This window comes from Anser brachyrhynchus (assembly GCF_964034855.1).
Source record: "Anser brachyrhynchus genome assembly, chromosome: 18".
Classification (NCBI taxonomy): domain Eukaryota; kingdom Metazoa; phylum Chordata; class Aves; order Anseriformes; family Anatidae; genus Anser; species Anser brachyrhynchus.
The window spans coordinates 6,532,114-6,552,748 of record NC_137711.1 but is presented as its reverse complement, the minus strand read 5'-3'; the positions used below and the strand labels follow the sequence as shown (position 1 = coordinate 6,552,748).

Here is a 20,635-nt window from a genome sequence, read left to right as displayed (position 1 = left end):
ATGACTCGTGAGGACAAGTTTTTAAGAACCGTGTACATTTATTGTAAACAGCAACAACCTCAGGATGCTTGACAGTGTGCCCTGAGGCACATGAAGCATTTCCAGGTGCGAGAAGTGCTCATGCACCCCTCGCCGGCGGGCCCCCCGGGCGCTCACGCACCCCACAGCACCCGGGACGACCCCACAGCCTCTCTCCGAGGGAAACCCCGGAGCCGGGAGCAGCCCCGGGCTCGGTGAAGAGCGCGCCGGCCGCCCCACACGAGGCCGCCCCCCAGCAGGCCGCCGCCGGCGCCCCGCAGCAGGCCAGGCCGCAGAGGCGGTTGGCAGGCGCGCGGTGCACTGTGGGCAGGGCGAGGAGCCGCGCCGCCATTTTGTCTCTGTCACTCCGGCGGCGGCGCGGGCGCTCGGGGAGGAGAAGGCGGCGCGGAGCCGGCGTTTGGCGGCGAGGATTCGGCCCGGAGGACGCGATGATATCGGCCGCCCAGCTCCTCGATGAGCTTATGGGCCGGGATAGGAACCTGGCCCCGGATGAGAAGCGCAGCAACGTGCGGTGGGACCACGAGAGCGTGAGTGCCGCGGGGCCGCCTCTCCCCTCCCTCCTTCCCTCCCTCAGGGCCCGGCCGGGAGCGCGGAGCGCGGCCCTGGGCCCGCATCGCCCCCGGGGGCGGCAGCGGAGGGGCAGGGCTGAGGTGTACCGGCCGGTGGGGGGGGGTTCCCTAAGCTCGGGTCGGGGCTGCGGGGCCCTCGGTGCGGCCCTCCGAGGCTGCGGCCCTCCTGCATGGCGGCCGCGGGGCGGGAAGCTCCGGGAGCCCCGAGGTGAGGAAGAGGAGGAGGAGGAGGAAGGTCCCGCCGTAGGAAGGCTGAGGGCCTGCGCTGTTGTTTGGGCTGACGGCAGGGCAGAGGCCTTGTGTTTGGGTTTCAGCCGGAGGGGGAGAGGTGGTGTGTTGTGCGCGGAGCGGCGGTGTGGGGAAATTGGGAAGTTCGGGGGGGCTGAGGCATCAGGGTGTGTTTGGGGGCGCTGAAATTAGGCTGGTGGGGCAGAAACAAAATTTGCTTGAAGGTTGCTGGCTTGTACAAAGGGAGGCGGGACGGGTTTTAGGGGTTTGAAACACAAGTGTCTCTGGTTCTCTTCCCGAATGTGGTGCTGGGGGAGGAAACGTGCAGGTTGCGGTGCAGGCATCCTGACTGAGCGGCCTGGAGGATAGCGAATAACGACTTTTGAAGCAGCATTTAACAAATAAAAACTTGATTTCTTTTGTACTTTCTCAGTCAGGATAGCGCAGTGTCGAGAAAGGGAGAAGGAGATGGGCGTTAGGCTAAATAGCATTATTACTTAGTACTATTTAATGTATTTTTTTCATTAATGTAGTGATGTCATTCGTTTTCTGCAATAAACAGCTCAGACAAGACTTCTTTTGTATTATTTGGGACTTTCTTTTTTCTCGGACATAGTTGAGTTTTAGTGAATGACGATTTTTATTGATATCTGTCCTAATGGTACTGCAGCCGACTTCTGAAAAAATCAGCAGTAATTGCAGAGTTCTTTACCTGTTTCTTTGGGAGAGATGAGAACTCTGCTGCAATATTTTTTTTTCATCATTCATGATGTAGCTTTGTGTTACAGTATATGTTGGAAAAAAAAAGTGTCATAATTAGGATAGCTCGTTTATTACGTTTAGTAGGAATTGCTCTAGTTTAAGTTGCAAATAGCATGCAGTTGAACTACCTGGGGTACCTCCCACCTTAGCATTTTCTTGGGATGTTTTTAAATTGAGTCGGAAGGGAGAAATGCTTGCTTTTGGCTGTTCTGTGTTGCATCTGGATCCCAGGGGTTGGAATTTCATGTTTTCGAGCAAAACTTGTGTTATTTTAGAGATGGCTGAAACACGTGTTTCTCAGAGTGCCTGAGATAAGGACAGATGCCTTTCTTGCTTTAGACTGGAAAATCCAAGCATTTTTTTTCTAATTTCTGCTTGAAAAATGCTGCTATATGGTTAAGTAGTTTGAGTCAGAAGAAAATTGTGAGTGTAGGAAGTATTCATGAATTTCTTAATGTCCTTCTAGACTTTTTAACCAAAGATCATTATTCAGTTGGGTGTTCAGTTAAATACTTTCTTTTGATTCTGAACTCAAAATAAAATGGATTGTTCAACCCTGGAAATAGGAAGTAAATGGCTTGAGCTGGAATCTGGTTAAGATGACTTCTATCTCTAAAAAAATGATTTTTTTCAAACTGTGTTTAGGCTGAAGATGTTTCCTGTAACCATAAGGATTTCTCTATAAGATGTTTTTCTTTTTTTTTATTGTTGTTTATTTTTAGAGATGGGGCCTTGTCTATTCTTCCAAGTCCCCCTTTGACAATTTAGGAAGTAGAAAGCGGTGCTCTCTCTGAGGCCAGTGGCAACTTTACAGGCCGAGGGTTAAACTTCAGCCTTGCAGGAGCTGCTGTTTCATTTCTACCACTCCTGATTCTATTTATGAGATTTATAGGACCATTATTAAACACAACCTCTCTGAAAGGAATGTGTTAATAGATACCTACAGTCAATTCATGAGTTTGTAGCAGAAAAATAAAGATGTTTCAGCTTTAACTCCTTGCATCCCATAAAGATTAAATTTGTAATGCTGACATGTTCAGCAAATGCAGATAAGGTTCAAATAGTAACATTCATTCATCTGCTCGACTGCTGTTTTATTTTTCAGGTTAAATGCATGTTAGTGTCCCCTCTGGTAAAATGATGTATCTGTCAACATGTGGCCTTTTCACTGTAAGCATGTTGTGCTCTCATACCAAAATTTAAGATTTTGTGTCACATTTCCTCAGTTTTTAGATGTGGAAGGTTATCAAAAACAAGCTCATCCCTGTTTTCTTTATCATTTGTAAATTATGGATGGGCTGATACCAAGAGCTATAGAAGATGCAACGTAATACAAGATAGGAATAGGTTGTTTAGGAAGTTGTGGAAGCAGAGTGTGATAGCTGAGCATTTATTTGCAGTATTAGTGAAATGTGTTTTATCATATATTGAAAAGCCTTTAAATTCATATTTTTAAAACTTCTACGTGACTAAAGCCTTTAATCTTAAGACATTGGCATCCCAGGTGCTCTTTATTTCAGTATTCCAGCATCTCTTTGGATGATCGATTCTAGATCTGGCATAAAGGCTTTCTGTTTCGTATGTAGCAGGAAGTTAGTAGTAGCATGTGTTTTAATCTTTCTGCTTACAGTCATATCCGTGACAGAGTATATTTCTGGGACAGTAACTAAAAAACTTTATTGATTCAAGCGTCCTTGTTTGTTGTGCCACCTATGCAAAACAAGTTGATGATTGATGGTGTGGGAGTTCTGAGGCTGTTCTACAGCTCAAGAAAGGCGAGCGTTGGCTACCTGTGCTTCATACAGTGTTTTGAGATTGTGATGGTTCCTACAAGGTAAATACAGCATTTTAGAAAGTAGGGAGAGATGGAGAGCAGTTATAGACAAATGACTGAGCAATTATCTGTGGTAGGCATACAGTTCCTCAGAATGCAGACTCTGTATTTAAAATACAATTTGGTGGTGTTAACTATTTGCGATCTGTTACATACTTTTTTTCTTTTAATGCCAGAAGACCTAAATCGGTTTGCATCTACTTAGAAGCTCAGAACTTACTCCTCTTTCTTCTGATTATTTTCTGTTTGTTTTGTTTTTGGAACTTGACTTAATTTGTACTTGTCTGGGGAGAATATTGTTAATGGGAAGGTTATCTTTAAGAGCCGGTTTGGGGGAAGGACTTCGAATGGTGGGGGAGCATTGCTTATAAAACCTGTGATGCTTGAGAACTGTAAGGCTTCAAAGAACTCAGCCACATGAAGCAATTTGCTTTTTTGTTGTGTAGGTTACAACCTGGCTATTATTCTCAGCCTTTTTACTAGGACTTGTGTGCCTAAAGGAATGTGCTTGTAGAATTGTTTACTACAGTTTTACTCTTGTAGAACAGGAGCACGTTAGTGTAGAAGTGTTAATGGTATAGAGCTGTCAGTAGTTTTTGCCTGGGGGAAAGCTTTGAATTGGTTCACAGCTCTTGAGCTATCCGTTTTTGTTGTCAGCTTTCACAATTCGAAGTGAATGCTACTTTCCCATCTCCAAGGGATTTCAAAGATTAGTAAATTTGTGATGAAGTGGAGAGTTCCAAGTGTCCATTTTCATTCCAGTGTATTACTGAAATACGACATCTGAGGGCTTTGAGACACAAGCTACAGCTAATCCTGCTGCAACAAAGTGATGATAACATTCTGCTCAGTCCACCTCCTTGATAGCAGAGTCATCAGAATAATTTTGGGTAAAAAAGCTTGTTACCTGCGTGGCTAAATAGCCATGCTAATCACCTGTTGCCCTGTTTCTGCAATTGTGGAATATATTTCCATATGACTTCTGACTTGTGCTAAGTGCAGCAGTCTGATAAGCTACGGATGAGTAATGCTATTTGAAGCATATCACCTTTGTTTCAGCCATTTAATGGCTCTGTGGTTCTTCAGCCATTTCTTGGCCCTTCCTATTCCTGCTCATGATTGACTACTTAAGACCAGCTGTAAAGTGCAGCTGGCTGGTAGCTGTCTCCAGCCTGTCAAGGCAGATGTGCCACAAGGTGAAGCTAGTCCTGGATGATAAAGTTTCAAGATAGCTGCAGGATTCTCTCAATTGATGTTTTTCCGTCAAAGCAAAACCAATTGAAGAACATAATGAAATAGGTGCGAGGGAGGCACAGCCCAGGCACAGCCCAAACCACTCTGATACCAATATGTCTCTGCAGGCTGCCTCTGAGGAGAGAATGTCAAGGACTTCACTAGGCACCATAGCATCCAGAGCTAGGAGAAAATTACTGCAACCTTTCAGTGATTTTTTTTTTTAATAGTTAATATGATGTCTGACATACATTTAAGCTACATATTCTAGTGGTGGTCACTGCAGCTTCTGGTACTTATTCTTACCATCAGCTGGTAAGAAGAGGCTTTTTCTAGAAGTGCTGCTTCATAAGGTCATTTAAATTTTTTGTTTTGCTTTGTCAGACTTCTGCCTCCAATAATTTTCCCTTTGCTCTTTTTGTTTCTAGTTTCAGAACTGTTCCAGGCCAGTTTGCAGAGTTTTTGAGCACGTAGCTATGAAGACTTCCTATAACTCTTTCCCAGCAGAATATGGTCAGGCTGTTATTGTTGTGCTTTTTGTGTCCTAGGAAATTCTCTGATTAATCCCAGCAGTTTTTCTGGGGAAGTGCCTTTTCACTGACCCGGTTCTTGGTTGTGAAGTCGAGAAAATGAAATGGAAGGGAAAGAGATCCTAGAAATAGGAAATACTTTTTCTTTTGATTAACAGAGGAGTTCGTCTGGAGTCTGGTTTCTTGAAACAGCTTGATACTAAAGTGAGATTGTCCTATTTATTTTTCCTCGCGGCTTCATGAGAAGAAGAAAAATTGTGATTGTGTGTGGTTATTTTTAATTATTCTCTATAAATTGTTTCAGAGAACAAGCTTAGGTGGTCTTATGACTTACTGCCAAAGCCTCTGCCAATAATTCTGAATGTCTGCAAAGAAGGGCAAGTAAGTCTGTGCATAAGCTGCTTTTAAGAGGTGCTGAATTTAGTCCACCGTTAGCAGGGGCTGAATTTTTTGTCATTCTTTTGAAGAGCTCCGTTACTTGAGATATTGTCTCCAAACAGTAGGCCTTGGGTGTTACACCTGCATGTTTGCTGTGATGCCTGGTTGTAGGGAGAGCCATTCAGCTTTACTCGTGCAGCTTTTCAAGACGCTTCTGTTCTGGACCAGTCAATCTTGCATTGGCAGTGCAACTGATACTGAAAGGTTTGTACAGTGTTGTCTTTTTTTTTTCCTTCATTCTCCCCAGGCATTCAGTGTTTCTTCAGACAGCACTTAAAGCAGGTGAAAAGTAAGGCAACTACAAAGCTGTTTTCAGAATGGCTCTGCCACTTTAAATCTGCAGTCACCAGTTTTACTCGGATTAGAGTTAATTCCCAAAGTATAGTCATACTACTCAGACAAATTCATTTTCCACTCATGCTTTGTAAGTATTGTTTTTTATACCCCATATAGCTTTTGTATGACCTGAAGATACTTAAACTTTAATTAGTGGTTGTTGGCATATATACAAAGCCTTAGTTGCTGGGCTTTTTGTTTTGTTTTGGTTTTGCTATGGTGCTGCTTTGTAGAAATGCCACAGTGACATCACAGAAACAGCCACCTAAACTATAGCCCTGTGAGATATATATGTGTGTATAAATAAGACATTTTCCTATCTCTTTGCATTGAAATTCTGGTAAGACACTTTTTGACTGTATTTCACATGAAATATTTGGCAGGGTTCTAATTCAACAGACAAACTCTTAAGTCTAAACTGATTTCTTTTAAACTGTTCTTTTATCGAGAAGCTGTATCGTGTTCTCTTAGGTTTGTCCTGGTTGGGTCCCCTGGGGGTATTCTGGATAAAATTAGGTAGATGTAAGAAAAAGTAAGGAGCAGAGAATTGTTTTAATAACCTTTCTATTTTTATTATCTATTATGATTTTTAAGAAGATATTCCTTTTGAAAATCAAACTTTTCTGGGGGATGTCTTGCTTTACTAAATACTAATTTCAAGTTATTCTGAGAAATTCATCCATGCCATTGGAGCTGTTTCAGAAGAAGAGGTGCAAGCTAGAGGTGGGCGTGGATCATGCGTGCCGAATCCATCTTTGTCTTCTTATTGTTAGAAGTGGGAGATGAGCACAAGTTCCTAGAAAACAGTGGCTAGTTGAGGAAGACTGGTCATAACCCAGGTGAGAGGTGCTTGCTTTCTTAACTTGGAAAAAATGAGGGACACAATGAAGTGACAAAATCTTTCCCCCTTGAGACTGTTGTGTGTTGGATAAGATACTAGCGTACACTTAAATACTGGTCAGTCTGTTGCTGCTTGCACACGTAGCCTGGGTGTTGCTCCTTTCCTGAGGATTCATCAATGAAAAGCTCCAGAGCAAAGCGGAACTTCAAGCTAATATGGCTTGCTCTCTCAGAGGATATGAGTTAAAGCCTGACTGCTTCTGACATTTAAGCCAGTAATGTAACAGTAATAGAGCTACTTTGCTGATTTGGTTGCACTGGGCAGGGTTTTTATTCTTCCGTGTAGCTGCAGTCGCTCAAGCTTGGTTAGTTGAGGAGCTAGCTGAAGTGCCAGTGATTGGAACCAACTCTGGAGTGAAGGCATTGCTTCTGAAATCCTGACGGTGGTGTTGATCTTAAAGTGAGGGAAAACTTAAGATAAAAATACACTACGCTTTTTCCTTCTACACTAAATATATGGGTAGCTTTCTCCCCCCCGTCTTGCTGTAGTTCTCTGCAGATGCTCAGTCTTTGTGAACTTTTGAAAAAGGGAGTGTTATCTGCACGGCCTGGCTGCAGAGAGTAAAAGAGTTTCTTCACCAGCTAGGCCTGAGACTATTTACTGTTGGTGAGTTATCTTCTTTTGTTTTTTGGTTGGCTGGTTAACACCGTTGCTTTTTTCCATAGATCGCTAAATAGTTTTTATTTTCAGTGCAAGCATGGGTTGTGGTTATAAAAATTATTACTGTCTGCTGAATTTAGTGCCACAGTGGGCTAACCTGGATCACAGGAGCAGTATTCAAATTATGCAATAAATTACTTTTTTTTTTTTTACGCCCATGGGCTGTTGCAGAAAGCTTGGTTGTGTTCCTGTGTAATCTGCAAAGCAGTCAGTCCAATTTTAACCTCCAGATTTGCAGTCTGGCAGTTAGCATGGAAAAATAAATCACTGTAATTTGAACAACTGGTGTCACAGGCACTACGCGAGGTGGTTTTGTGGGGTAGGTCTTGGATCCCTACTCACACCCATTTGTTCAGATGCTTCAAAATGCTTTTTAGGAAATAGTATGCTGCTGCTCTTTGTCCACAGTGTGAGAGTGTTAGGGCTAGGCTGTAATACCCAGTAGCAGTTACTACATTTGCCAAATATTAGGAAGTGGTGTAATGTATAGGAGATGTTAGAGGAATGTACAGGCTAATTTTGCATTGGCAATTCGTTAAAAGTTAATGGTGATCAAGTCCGGGGAAGGTTCTGTTAAAGAAATAATTGTTCAAAATATCTGACCTCAAGGGTGAAAGTATTTCTGATTTTAATCCGTTTGGCTTTTCTGATGGATAAATAGACAGGAGATACTGGTGTGAACTTCAAGAACTGACCAACTCTGCTAATTAAGCCGATGTACATGGATGAGGGTAAATCTATTTAAAAAAAAAAAAAAAGAATGTCTTCTGTGCATGTCTTAAGTATACAACATATTCTTTGCACATCGTTCTTAAAGTAGGAATTTCTAAAAGCATTAGAATGAAATGCAGGGAAGCTCTTGAATAGTTCGTTACCTTGTGTGTTCTTAGGTCTTGTAGTTGACACCAGAATCCCCAGCCCTGAGGCGCAGTGCCTCTCGCTTTGAGTGCTGCTGTCTCATGGTTTCCTAGCCAGTAGTGTTGAAGGGATGAAGGCTGAATGCAAAGTCCTTACGGATGAGCAAAGAACAACTTGCTGTCCTGCTTCCACGGCAGGCGTTTTCACAGTTAAAGAATTGCACGGGAAGGTTTTTTTAATAGTTCAGTCTTTTCAAAATACCACGTTACCTTGCAGTTACAAATAGGTTATGCTTTCCTGTTGTCTTAAATATTCAGCAGTAAAATTAAGAAATATCATTGTGTCAAGGGAGAGTAGGATTTCTTGGTCTTTTGTCATTAAGATGCACCTTGTAGCACTTGCTGACACTGAGTAACACAAAGATAGGGGCGTATGTGGGTAAAATTTTTTGGAAGTCTTGCAGAGTGTACAGAGGGTCTTTTTACACCGCAATTTAGAAAATAGAAATGATCACTAAAAATTGCCAATTCCTGAGGGGGCGGAAAAAAAAAACTTTTTTTCCTCTTCTTTCAGGTTTGTAAATACTACCTTTGTGGCTTTTGCCCAGCTGAATTATTCACAAATACCCGTTCTGATTTAGGTAAGTGTATCTGTCTTGTCATTTTTATTCATGTACGTATAATTACGACTGAATTTCTCTATGTAAATATTTTTACTGTTGAATGCTCTGTCAAAACACTTTGGAATTAGCCTTTTTAAAGGATTGCCAGTGACACAATATATTAAGATTAATATTTTTTCCAAATCCTACTTCTTCTAAGTGGGAAAATTATATTTTTAATGGTGTAAGCTAAATTATTGGGTGTGGAGTAGTTTTCTTCTCCTAACATGTTGTCTCCTAATTTGGTTTATGCTACCTGGGTAGTGTTTTAACTTATTTTAATGTCACTCTATGTTTTTGAGCTTATTAACTTGAGAGAGTTATACTGTAATAACTACTGCTTAAGGCCTTCTCTAAGTTACCTGTAGCTTTCAAGCTATGGTATGTGGACAGCATGTAGTTTAGAGAATGCCACTAGGAAAAACTTGCTTCTTTTTTTTTTAGTGTTAAATTCCAAGTCCACAGAAGAATTTGATAGACTGAGGAGGGTGGGAGAATTTCAGCATGGCTACCCTTCATGATCACAGGATACACACATCTTAATTTTACTCTGAAAATAAATACTTTAATTATCTATTTTTACTATAAAGAACAATGTTTGGAGTTTAAGAAAGTGCTTGGTGAGATTACCTTTAATACGTAATTTTTCCTTTTTTAAAGGCCTCAAAATATTTTTTTTGTGTAGTTTTACTGACAGCTAAGATCTGGAAATGGTTTTATATTACAATTTTACAAGTCACTCAGAATTTCCTTTGTTTTTCTAATTACTATGACATCTTGGCATTCTTTCTTTTAAACTCCAAGCAAAAGAAGCAGAAGGGCAGGCATAAAAGTCCCTGGGAACAGTTAAAAGCTCTGTTCTACCTAGGTGTGCAAACAAATGCCAATGATGTGGGAATACAGCAGTCAGGAATGCAAGCTTAAACTTTGTGTGTGGTCTTTTTAGGTCCTTGTGAAAAAATTCATGATGAAAATCTACGTAAACAGTAAGTATGCTGATCAATATGCTAATGCAAATAGCATTTCTAGTATGTTTGAGATTCATAAAAGTAAGCTAACCACGAGTAACTAATTGCTTATTCATTTACATAAACATTTATTTAAACATATAATATTCAGTTACCTCCAGCAACAATTTAAAACGTTGCAATGTGTCATTTGTTTTTTGTGTAGTATGAAGTGATGTGACCTTTCATTTTAAAAACATTTCACCAGGTATGAGAAGAGCTCTCGTTTTATGAAAGTGGGCTATGAAAGAGACTTTTTGCGCTACTTACAAAGCTTACTTGCAGAAGTAGAACGCAGGATTAGAAGAGGTCATGCTCGTTTGGCGCTGTCACAGAATCAGCAGTCTTCTGGGGTGAGTCTGGAAGAATCATTGAGGCAAATAATCTTTCCTCTAGGCAACACCTTCACATTCTCTTTACCTTGGCCTCAAATGTTATGTTCAAGGAGGAAATTTTGTTTGGAGGAATTAGCTTGAATAGTTTACTCTTGCCGAGTGAAGCAAGTTCTGTGTTGAGAGGTGTTTATTATGTTAGAATAGGTGATTATTCGTCTTCATGGGAGAAGACGCAGGAGAAGGCTATTCCTGACGTGTCTGGAATATGAGAAAACACCTTTGAAACATGCAAATTGTCATCTTTTTCTTTAAACTTTAAAAATATATAAATAATTGACACACTTGTACTGCTTGGCAGGCAGCGGGACCTACTGGTAAAAATGAAGAGAAGATTCAGGTGTTAACTGACAAAATTGATGTACTACTACAACAGGTGAGTTTTATACCCTATAACAGATCTCTTGCTTTCATTACTTGCTTAATAGTTACAGTTTTTTTTAAATATCCTTTAGATTGAAGAACTAGGTTCAGAAGGGAAGGTGGAAGAGGCACAAGGAATGATGAAACTTGTTGAACAGCTAAAAGAAGAGAGAGAATTGCTGAGGTCTACAACTTCAGTAAGTAACATGTTCGTAGTTCTGTCAGTTGTACTTGAAAATTTGGTGCAACATTAGATTCCTAATAACATTGTCTTTACACTGAAAGTGTGAAAGTTATGGGCAGAATTAGATGCTTATGTGTGCTGATTTAGTGTGCTGTCTTGAGAGTGGTTTTCATGCACGTAAATTATGAAAGTACTTAAAACAGCAGTCCTAGAGGTGTGTGTTCAGCTTACACTAGTTCAGATCTTAGTTAAATTTTGTAGCGTAGCCTCGTGTTGTGTTTTAACTTGTCAGGCATCTAAACACCACACAGCTATTTGCTCACCCAGCTTTGGTGTCAAAATCTGCTGAGGGTACACTCAAGCCCACTGTCTGCGTCAGCAGAAAAGACGTTAAATAGTGCCAGCCTCCATACAGACCCCCGAGGGATACCTCTTGTCACTGGTCTCCACCTGGACATTGAGTTGGTGACTGCAACTCAAGCTCATCAGTTGGTGTTAGAAATAATTCTAAGAGAAGACTGGGTTTTATTTTCCTTAATCCTGAGATTGCTAGGAAGCTGCAGATAAACAATCCTTCGCAGTGAGGAATAAGGTTTGTTTCAGGTGTTTTCTAGTTGGCTCTTTCTTTGTGGCTTACATGGAATGGGCATTTGTAGCCTGTTCTTGCACTGTTCGTCCTAGCGGGTACGATGCTCCAAATACAAAGTATGCAGTTATGAAATTAAGTTTTTACCAGTGAAAATTATTCAACGATATTAGTAAAGTATTAAAAAGCATTAAAGTATTAGTTCTATTCAACAATAATAGTAAAGTTCTAAAGATCTTTGCTATCACCTGTCCAAAAAAAATAATGTTTCTTTTTTTTCATCTAATATGTTCTTTTGCAGACAATTGAGAGCTTTGCCGCCCAGGAGAAGCAAATGGAAGTTTGTGAAGTTTGTGGAGCCTTCTTAATTGTAGGAGATGCACAGTCCAGGGTAGATGACCACTTGATGGGAAAGCAGCACATGGGTTATGCCAAAATAAAAGCTACTGTCGAAGACCTAAAAGTAAGCATGTCTTAAGTTATTGAGCATAAAAATTGCTCGGAGGATTCCTATGGTAAGGAGAAGGCTGGACACTGGACTTCGTTAAGTGTGTGAAATACTCCGAAGATAGTATATAAAAATGAAATGGAATTCTGCTCTGCACATTTAGCATTGTGTTTGCACTGATACTCTTCGTTTTATGTGATTACACTGTATGTAAGCAAAGAGGTAAACTCCGGAGTTTTATGTGGTCCTTGTTAAGATCTGTAAGGCCTGTGTTCTTGTGATAATGACAAGCAAAAAAAAAAAGTGTTCTCCAGGAGAAAGGATGCAAGTTTCAGTGATTTTAGAAAGTGCATCTGTGTAGGCGGTCCTTTGGACAGAATTTAAATCTTTTAAAAGCTTAAACTTCCGCATCCTGAGATTGTTTGAACTAAGTCATCTTGAATAATTTTCATTTCTTCCCATAAACTCTTCTTTAAGGAAAAGTTACGAAAAAGAACAGAAGAACCTGACCGTGATGACAGGTTAAAGAAAGAGAAACAAGAAAGAGAAGAGAGAGAGAAAGAGAGGGAACGGGAAAGAGAAGAGCGGGAAAGGAAGAGGCGACGTGAAGAGGAAGAAAAAGAAAAAGAGAGGGCCCGTGATAGAGAGAGGCGTAAAAGGAGTCGTTCCCGGAGTAGGCATTCAAGCAGAACATCTGACAGAAGATGCAGCCGTTCACGAGACCACAAAAGATCAAGAAGCAGAGAAAGAAGGCGGAGCAGGTATGGGAACAAAATATTTTCACGTAATTTTTCTAAATGTTAAAATCTCGTGAGGACCTAATCTGTCAGCCTGGGTCACATCACTAATTCATTAGCTTCACTGTTCTTATCTCTAATTGTAGACACGCTTTATTGGTTCTAGGGATAAACAGGTTTGGATGCATATTTATTGTTTTCTGTCCGTTTTTGGAAGTAGATGACACCATTGTGGTGAAAGTAGTTGTATGAAGGAGCTTTGAGTACAGAGATATTCCCAGAGGACAGGGTCTGGTTTGGTTTTGTTTTCCTTTTCTCCGTGAGCCCCCCATACCCTCTTAATTTTCCTTGGATTTTAATTTATAGTGGTGAATGTTCTTAAGCTCTGTGTGGTTGGATGTTTGAAATGAAGAAGGCAATGTGAAGCCAGGTCTTACTGAGAAATATTTTTGTACAGTATGCTAAGCCTTGTTTTAAATAGCTGTTTTTTACGAATAATCAATGCATTATAAGTGTAAACCAGGAGCAGTATGTGTATTCTGAGTACCCGCTGACATTTGTATTTTTCAAATTTTTTCTAAATGCTAAGGAGTCGTGACCGAAGAAGAAGCAGAAGCCATGATAGATCAGAAAGGAAACATAGGTCTCGCAGTAGGGACAGGAGACGGTCAAAAAGCCGTGATCGGAAATCTTACAAGCACAGAAGCAAAAGCAGAGAGAGAGAACAAGACAGGAAGTCAAAAGAAAAAGGTATGTTTGTGTGAAGACCAAATTAATATTAAGTTCTGTAAATAATATTTTCCTAAAGTCTCAAAAGCTTGTTGTCTTTCTGTCAGGGACTGAAAGTTCTTCTTAGCATCAAATCAGAATTGGTTTTATAAGCTGTATATGTTGCTGTTAACCCATTCGAAGCATTTTATTCTTTCCAGTCATTGTTAATGCACACGCGTGTGTACATACACCCTGGTGTCCTCCTCTCATCCGTTACAGTAGTTTCTGAAAGCTTACAGCTTACTACTTTGTCTGCAAATTAAGTGTGCGAGGATTGTGATGTATTTTAAGACCTGTTGACTGTTTACATTTAGAAAAATATTTGCACTGTAATCAGTTTTTTATGAGTGGGTATTCTTATTGTTAACAGGTATTTCTGTAATTATCCTTTACTGGTATGTGTTTTGTGAGAGATCTGTAGTCGTGTTTCTACCTGTAGCATCTATTACTTCTATACGCTGTCATGTTTCCTTTATTTTTCTTGCTTAACAGTGCTTTTAGTTTTAGTTTGTTTTTTTCTGATCTATGACTGCAGTCCAAGATAAATCTTTGCAGAATTTCTCTGATGCTCTAAATTACAATTCCATGCTCTCTCCCCGCCAGTCTTCTGCTCCTTTCCTCCCTCCTGCTTGCCCCTGCCTCCTTTCCCCCCCCTTTTTTTTCCTCAATGAAGTGAGATTTGCCTTGTCAGTATTCAGGTGAGTCTCAAAGGAATGCTGTACTGCTAGTGCTCAGAATGCTTTATAGCAGTACATACATGTACGACAGCATTGATAGTGACTCACTGCTTCATCAAAGGCTGATATTCTGAAGTTTTACCTTTAAGTAGGGTTTAAAAGAGCTGCAGAGAAAACATGAGAGATTTGCATTTGGTGAAAAAAAACGTTCATTCATTGTCATTGTTAAATTCCCGCTTCAAAAGTCTTTGGAAACTTCTGGAGGAATATAGTACTAACTTCTGGCTTAAACTACAGGCTTTGCTGGGGTACTGACTAATGTCCACTCCGAAACAGCCACCCCACTTCATCATCAGAGCTGACTGTCAATAATGGATGTAACAATTCTGTTATGTTTCTAAGGTACTTTTGAGGTTCTCTGGGATGAAAGGTGCTATGTGCATGTTTCTTGATTGCATAGGCCTGTTTGCTATACCTTTTTTCCATGTTTTTTTCAGCGGATTAGTTCCTGAAATGTAGGTGATGCTTCGTGTGTTTTCATTGCCTGATTTTCTTGGACCGTTTTAATTTTTCTGATTTATACCACAGTGCATCTTTAGTATTGATCCATCTCTGATTTTGCTTTGCCCTTTATTGGCAAGTGTTTTTTGCTGCCTGCTTGCTGGCAGTGGAACTGATGTGTAGTGTTTAAATTCAAACACAGTATCGTAGCCTGTATCTGTCCATTTGTTACTTTCTTCTTACCTGATGCTGTGCCTTTTTTTGCCTATTTTATGAACAGACTTCTGGTACTTGGTCAAGAATGTCCTCTTCAGTACTCTGTGTGTATCTGTCCGTATAAATAACTATATGTATTTATTCAAACTTGGTCTGTTTATTGCACTTAAGGCTTTTCAGTTCTCTCCTGAATCTTTCCATAAATAGAAGAGTTAGTGAACTTTCTTCAGCATAACGGTATTTTTAGTTTAAACTTGACCAATTTCCTTGCTGGCCATTTTATTTGCTGCTTGCTACCTTCTTCCTCCAGAAATGAGAACAGTGAGGTGATGCTTGAGCTGTGATGAAATTTCTACCTGTGAAAATCAGTAACTTATTTTTTTTAACTATAACATTTGTAGAAATATGAAAAAACCGTAGAGCGGGACTGTAATGGTGTAGAAGTTTGTGTTTCTCCCTCCAGTGAGAGGGAGAAAAAAAGGCAGGGAAGGCGATCAGTATTTAACACACAAGTGTTGAATTTATATGATGAAGTTGTAAACACCATTACATCCTCACATTTGCCATGTGGCTTTGTAGGCAGTTAATTCAGCAGTTGGCTTTAGGGGTTCATACATCTGAAGTGTGTGGCTGGCTACTCTAGTAGTCTACTACATTTACTGCTCCATTGGGAATACGGGCTTCCGAATTTAATTGTCTTTATATACACCATTGATCTGCAATTATAGAAGTAAGCAGCAGCAAAGGCCTGACTGTAACACATGTGGTAGTGCCTTTCATCTTGAAATCTCAAACTGCTTTATAAACATGCAAACATGACTTACAGGGGGAAAAAAAAAAGCAAGTTATCCAAGACTTCCCCACTGTTACACATTAAATCAGTGCCATACTTTGAAAATTCAGAAGTCCTGGCTTCTTATTCACTAAAATACTGTGGAATGCCGTGACCTTTCAAGGCTATAAGAAGACAGTATATGTTAAAATGGAGACGCAATTTCTGACTTGGGTTTCAGGAGCAGGGAGACATTTGCTAAAGGAGGGGAAACTGCCAATCAGAAACACCAGTTGAGCATTAACGTAACTACTGTTGGTGTAAACTAACCTCAGCATAGGTGGAATAAATAATTGGAGAAAAAGATAATCTGTTTTGCAAGTACCTTCATCTTATGGAGGGTTAACTTGCCACCAGACCACTTTTACTTGGCTCTTTACCTTATGGATTCTTAAACTTATATAAAAATAATTGCATTTGTGATTGTGTTTTCATGTTAGTCATTAAACGTCAGCAAATAATGTCAAAACACTCAAACTGTCAGTACTACAGGATGTTTAACAAAGTGACTTTACATTCTCCGAATAGTAAAACCGTTCACATTATCTTGGTAAGAATTCTTAAAGAAAATTTCAGTTTCCCACATGAGCTCGAACAGAAAAAGGTGCATATGTTGAATTAGGAAGCAAAGTAAATTCGTGATTTTACCTAATAGATCACAGCTAAAATAATATATGCAGATTATCAACAGCAAACTAATTGTATGTGCTTTTAAAGAAAGAAATCTGAATGATTGAAAATGCAGTGAAGGAACTTAACAGTTGCTTGCAGATACTCCAGGATTTGAAAGAAGCTTAGTTTATTGGGCTGTTGAATACACTTGATCAGTTCTGCTTGGCAAACAGGAGGTTTGCTATGGTAAAACTATTTTATTATTGAAGGTGTTAGAGTTTCGTCTTTCATACCACAGGTTAATCGTAGTTTTTTTAACCTTAAACAAAATAATCCTTCCTGACCAAATTCAAGAAACAAACAAAAGACAAAACAAAACCCTGCACACTGCACATCCATAGGGCTATTAAGATCTACCATATCTACATAGGACAGAAGATAAGATTATTGGACTGACTACTAGTCCTCTGCGGGGAAACAAGACTACTATTCCTCAGTGGATCTACGTGTGCATCGGAGATACCTATAAGACACAAAAAGAAGACTTTTTAACAAGGTTAGTTAGAGTGCAATCTACCTGCGGAGTTGCAAAACCGAGGGCAGACAGATACAAAATTTGTAGTTCTTCAGGTTGTCTTTTGGACGTCACTGTGTGTTTTCTCCAGGCACCGTGCACTGGATGTGCTGCTTCCGATGAAACCTCAGTAGTAGTGCTTTTAGGCAGTTGCCCTAATTTCTGTATGGGGGTTTCCCCCTCCCTTTGGTGGTGTATTAAAAACAGTGAAGTTGGGACGTTGCTTCTGTTACGAAGCTTAATTTCTGCTTTGCCTTCTGAAGTATAAAAGTGTGTCGTGCCAGTCTAGGTGATAACATTGTTTAAAATAACTTTTTCAGAGTGTTCAATCCGTGTGCTTCTGTTTTGGGGATATATATATATTTATATTTATTTTAATTGCCCATATAGCAAGGAACAATCAGAAAAACAAGCACGAATGTTGTTCTATATGATGACATCTGAGAGGTCGTTTTTTTTGATTTATTTTTTTTCTCTGAAGTGTCTTTACTAATGAAAGGTTTAATATTATGGTGTGTAGTAATAGAGGAAAAAATGTTATCTTTATTAAATTTGCAAATAGTGAATTTACAGATTGAGGCATGTAGCTCTACTATTGAATGTTTTTCGTTCCACGGAAATACTTTTACTTCTGGCTTCCTTCCTCCTTTGAAGATTATTGAGGGAAAGATGAGGTTTTCTCAGCAGTGTAGTGACCTCTTCAGTTGCAAGTCAGCTTTCTAATTCATGATGAAATTGTGGGATCCTTTTCATTTTGCTCTTCTTTGTGTTTGGAAAATACTGCTTTTTATGTACCTTCCAAACTGTCTTTCCAGGCCTTTTTTGAGTGAATTAAAAACGCAGTTTTTATAGAATTGAGAATAAATAATGCTGACAAGCGTACAGCTTACGTGATGCGCTGTCCAATACGGTTAATTTTGATTTCTACTGTGAACCCCACCTACAAAGAGCTAACTGTTCTTAAATATTGTTTGTTTCCTGAGTGTTTGATTGTTTGGGGTTGCTAATTTTTTGAACTTGGCAAAGACTGACTTATTTGATAATGCGCTTATGCATTGTCCACACCCATCACAAATTAAACTTGGGGACAAAGAGAGTCCTATAATAAGTAAGGAAGCCGATCGCCGTGCATCATACTTGCCTAACTTCTTGACTGCCTCGCTCCCCCCAGTTTGTGTATTTCAGCAGACAGCTGTGTAGCTGCCTCTGTTAGATCTGTCCTTCTCCCCCTGCCCCCACTGTCCCCTTTGACTTTTTTTTGGTACCCTGTCCATTGCAGGATGGTAGATTGAAGCCTGTTTCTATAACTTTGAGTATTACTGCTATTACTGTAGACTACTGTATTATATAGAAAATAATTGTCCCATTTTGTATGCAATGTATCTCACATGTGCAATGTTTGTTTTTACTTTGAAATCCATGGTCAATGTCTTCTTTCATGGCAGAAAAGAGGGGATCTGATGATAAAAAAAGTAGTGTGAAGTCCAGTAGTCGAGAAAAACAGAGTGAAGACACAAATACAGACTCGAAGGAGAGTGATACTAAGAATGAGGTCAATGGGACCAGTGAAGACATTAAATCTGAAGGTGACACTCAGTCCAATTAAAACTGATCTGATATGACCTCAGATCAGACAGAGGTAAGTGCATTATTTCAAACTTTGATTAGGGCTTTTTGTTACTGTTTAACAGTGCAGCGTAAGTATGCACAGATGAAGATGGAACTAAGCCAAGTAAGAAGACATACTAAAGCACCTTCTGAAGGAAAAGACAGTGTAGTCCTGCAAAACATTTTGAGGTACATTGTTTTGTCTCAGCTATTTCGTAGCAGACTCGTGCCCCCATTAGTGTGCCTCTTTGGGACATATTTGTAATATAGTCACCATAGAAAAAAATTAATTATCCTTTTTTATTTTTAGGGATTTTGTTATCGTTTTTTAAAAAAAAGTTGAACTGTTTTTGTATTTAAGTCCATATTGTGTTGGTACATCAGCAGAAACTTTTGCTTTAATACTTAATATTTGAGGCACATGTTGGACTACTTTGTTTTTATATAAACTGCTAGTATTTCTTTGTCAAGGATGTTTCTAGTTTTTTTTGCTTTATTGCCTTGCATTCTAATGCAGTTTGTTCTGTAACTCGAGAGCCAGTAGCATTGGATTGATGGAAGTGTAGGGTTTATGAATTATTGCAGCTGACTACCATACCTCACACAGCGTTGGTGTTGTGAGCGGCCCATGAAAAGCCAAATTAAAAATCAAGGATTCAGTCAAACTAAGCAGGTACTCATGCCAGGTACTCCTTTCTCTACCCACATCCATGTTTGAATGCTGTTGCCTGTAATCTTTAAGCTTACTGTTGTGTTTTTGATTTTCAAGATAGTGAAAAGGACTTTTTGTGTATTGTGTGAATACTGTAAATCTGATGTTAACAGAATGGAATTTTCTTTCAACTGTGTGTAGGGATGCAGTGGTGCCCAGAATTAGATATCTTTAAAGAGTTTAAAATGCAATAAACACTACATAATAATCGCCTTGTTACTTTCAATGCAATTCAAGTCTTTAAGAGGTATGTGTTTAATATTTCCTACTGCGTAGGAGAATTTGCAGTCAGCCATAGTACAGAGAAGTGGAATGGCTGATAACAGACTTCTAAGGCAAATGTAAATAAAAGGCAGATGCCACAAGATGATTACAATGTTCATGGCAAGAATGTATGCTGAAAAAATATTTGTTGGAAATAAAACTGTTAACATTAGGAGATGCAAATACTGTATTAAAAAGAAAAGTTGGAAGTGTTTTCCCCACTCGTGATGTAGCTTTCTTACTTTTGCACAAGGTTTTTTTAGTTCTGTTCCTGATCTAAGGAACTAACAATGATGCAGATGCAGCTGATAAATGAGGTTCTTGCAACATAAGCCATTAGTAGAGCTTCATTGTTTATGCTAGGAACCCTTGAACATGTAATGTTGGTCATTAAACTATTAATGCTACATTATTGCTTCTAAAGCTGATACTGTTCAATGTTGACATTTTTGTAGAGTTAAGATGACAGCTAACAACTGGGCCAGTATATAGGACTTGGTAAACTAAATGCTCTTTACGTTGTCTAATTGTCTGTTTTCCCAAAATTTTGCATTATAGGACTACTACGTGAAGAGTCTGCGAAGACGGCGGAAGACAGCTTAAAATGAAGATCTGCTTTAAAATGAGGTGAAAGAAAGCTGTAGTGGCGTAGAAAAATATAAGTTGAGTTAGAATTTTTTTTATAAAATTTAATTCAGGACTGGTGTTTCCTGCCAGAGTTCAGAAAGATGTGTTGATAGCACATATGCTACTGAGAATATAAGTCCTGTATCCTTTTTTTCTTTAAGACTTTTTAAGATAAGAAACCAACATAACCTGAACACATGGCTTGCTCAGTGTTTAATTGCAAGTTTTCATTCTTGGACTTTAAAACACAAGAATAAATGTTTAGTATTTGTGTGAATCGAACTAAAATGAATCCCATTTTTACAACTAAGCTATTCCTAGCTTCTTGATATACGAGAAATGGAAATAAAGTATCTTTGAATTTCTGTTACAAATTTGATTGTCTCTGTCATTGAACATTTAATACTAAATAAGTTTCTTTCCTAATAAATTTACTCATGTCTTCAAGCTTAGTCCACTAATTTGGATGTTTAGT

At 39.4% G+C, this 20,635-nt stretch overlaps 1 protein-coding gene across 12 annotated transcripts; it reads left to right on the top strand.

Annotated features, from left to right (window-relative positions):
• Window positions 1-333: 333 nt before the first annotated feature.
• On the top strand, window positions 334-20,534 carry LUC7L3 (LUC7 like 3 pre-mRNA splicing factor). 12 transcript variants are annotated; one of them, XM_080560427.1, is made up of 13 exons: window positions 334-566; window positions 8,962-9,028; window positions 9,996-10,035; window positions 10,265-10,409; window positions 10,750-10,824; window positions 10,904-11,010; window positions 11,873-12,044; window positions 12,507-12,790; window positions 13,356-13,516; window positions 18,395-18,535; window positions 18,641-18,746; window positions 19,165-19,230; window positions 20,092-20,534. In XM_080560427.1, the coding sequence occupies exons 1-12, from the start codon at window positions 468-470 to the stop codon at window positions 19,187-19,189; spliced, it is 1,422 nt and encodes a 473-aa protein (XP_080416553.1). In that variant the 5' UTR covers window positions 334-467; the 3' UTR covers window positions 19,190-19,230; window positions 20,092-20,534. The 12 variants fall into 12 exon arrangements, 11 of the variants coding, with proteins under 11 accessions (XP_080416553.1, XP_080416555.1, XP_080416552.1 ...); XM_080560428.1 differs by having other exon boundaries at window positions 335-566; window positions 10,904-11,008; window positions 11,883-12,044; XR_013940512.1 differs by having other exon boundaries at window positions 18,641-19,230.
• Window positions 20,535-20,635: the final 101 nt, after the last annotated feature.

Bases quoted from the DNA above. Each gene is read 5' to 3' on its own strand.
- LUC7L3 (XM_080560421.1), top strand. From the start codon at position 468: ATGATATCGGCCGCCCAGCTCCTCGATGAGCTTATGGGCCGGGATAGG. The intron at 11,011-11,872 runs AAGTAACATGTT...CATCTAATATGT, and splicing joins CTGAGGTCTACAACTTCAGT to TCTTTTGCAGACAATTGAGA. The intron at 12,045-12,506 runs GTAAGCATGTCT...CTCTTCTTTAAG, and splicing joins CTACTGTCGAAGACCTAAAA to GAAAAGTTACGAAAAAGAAC.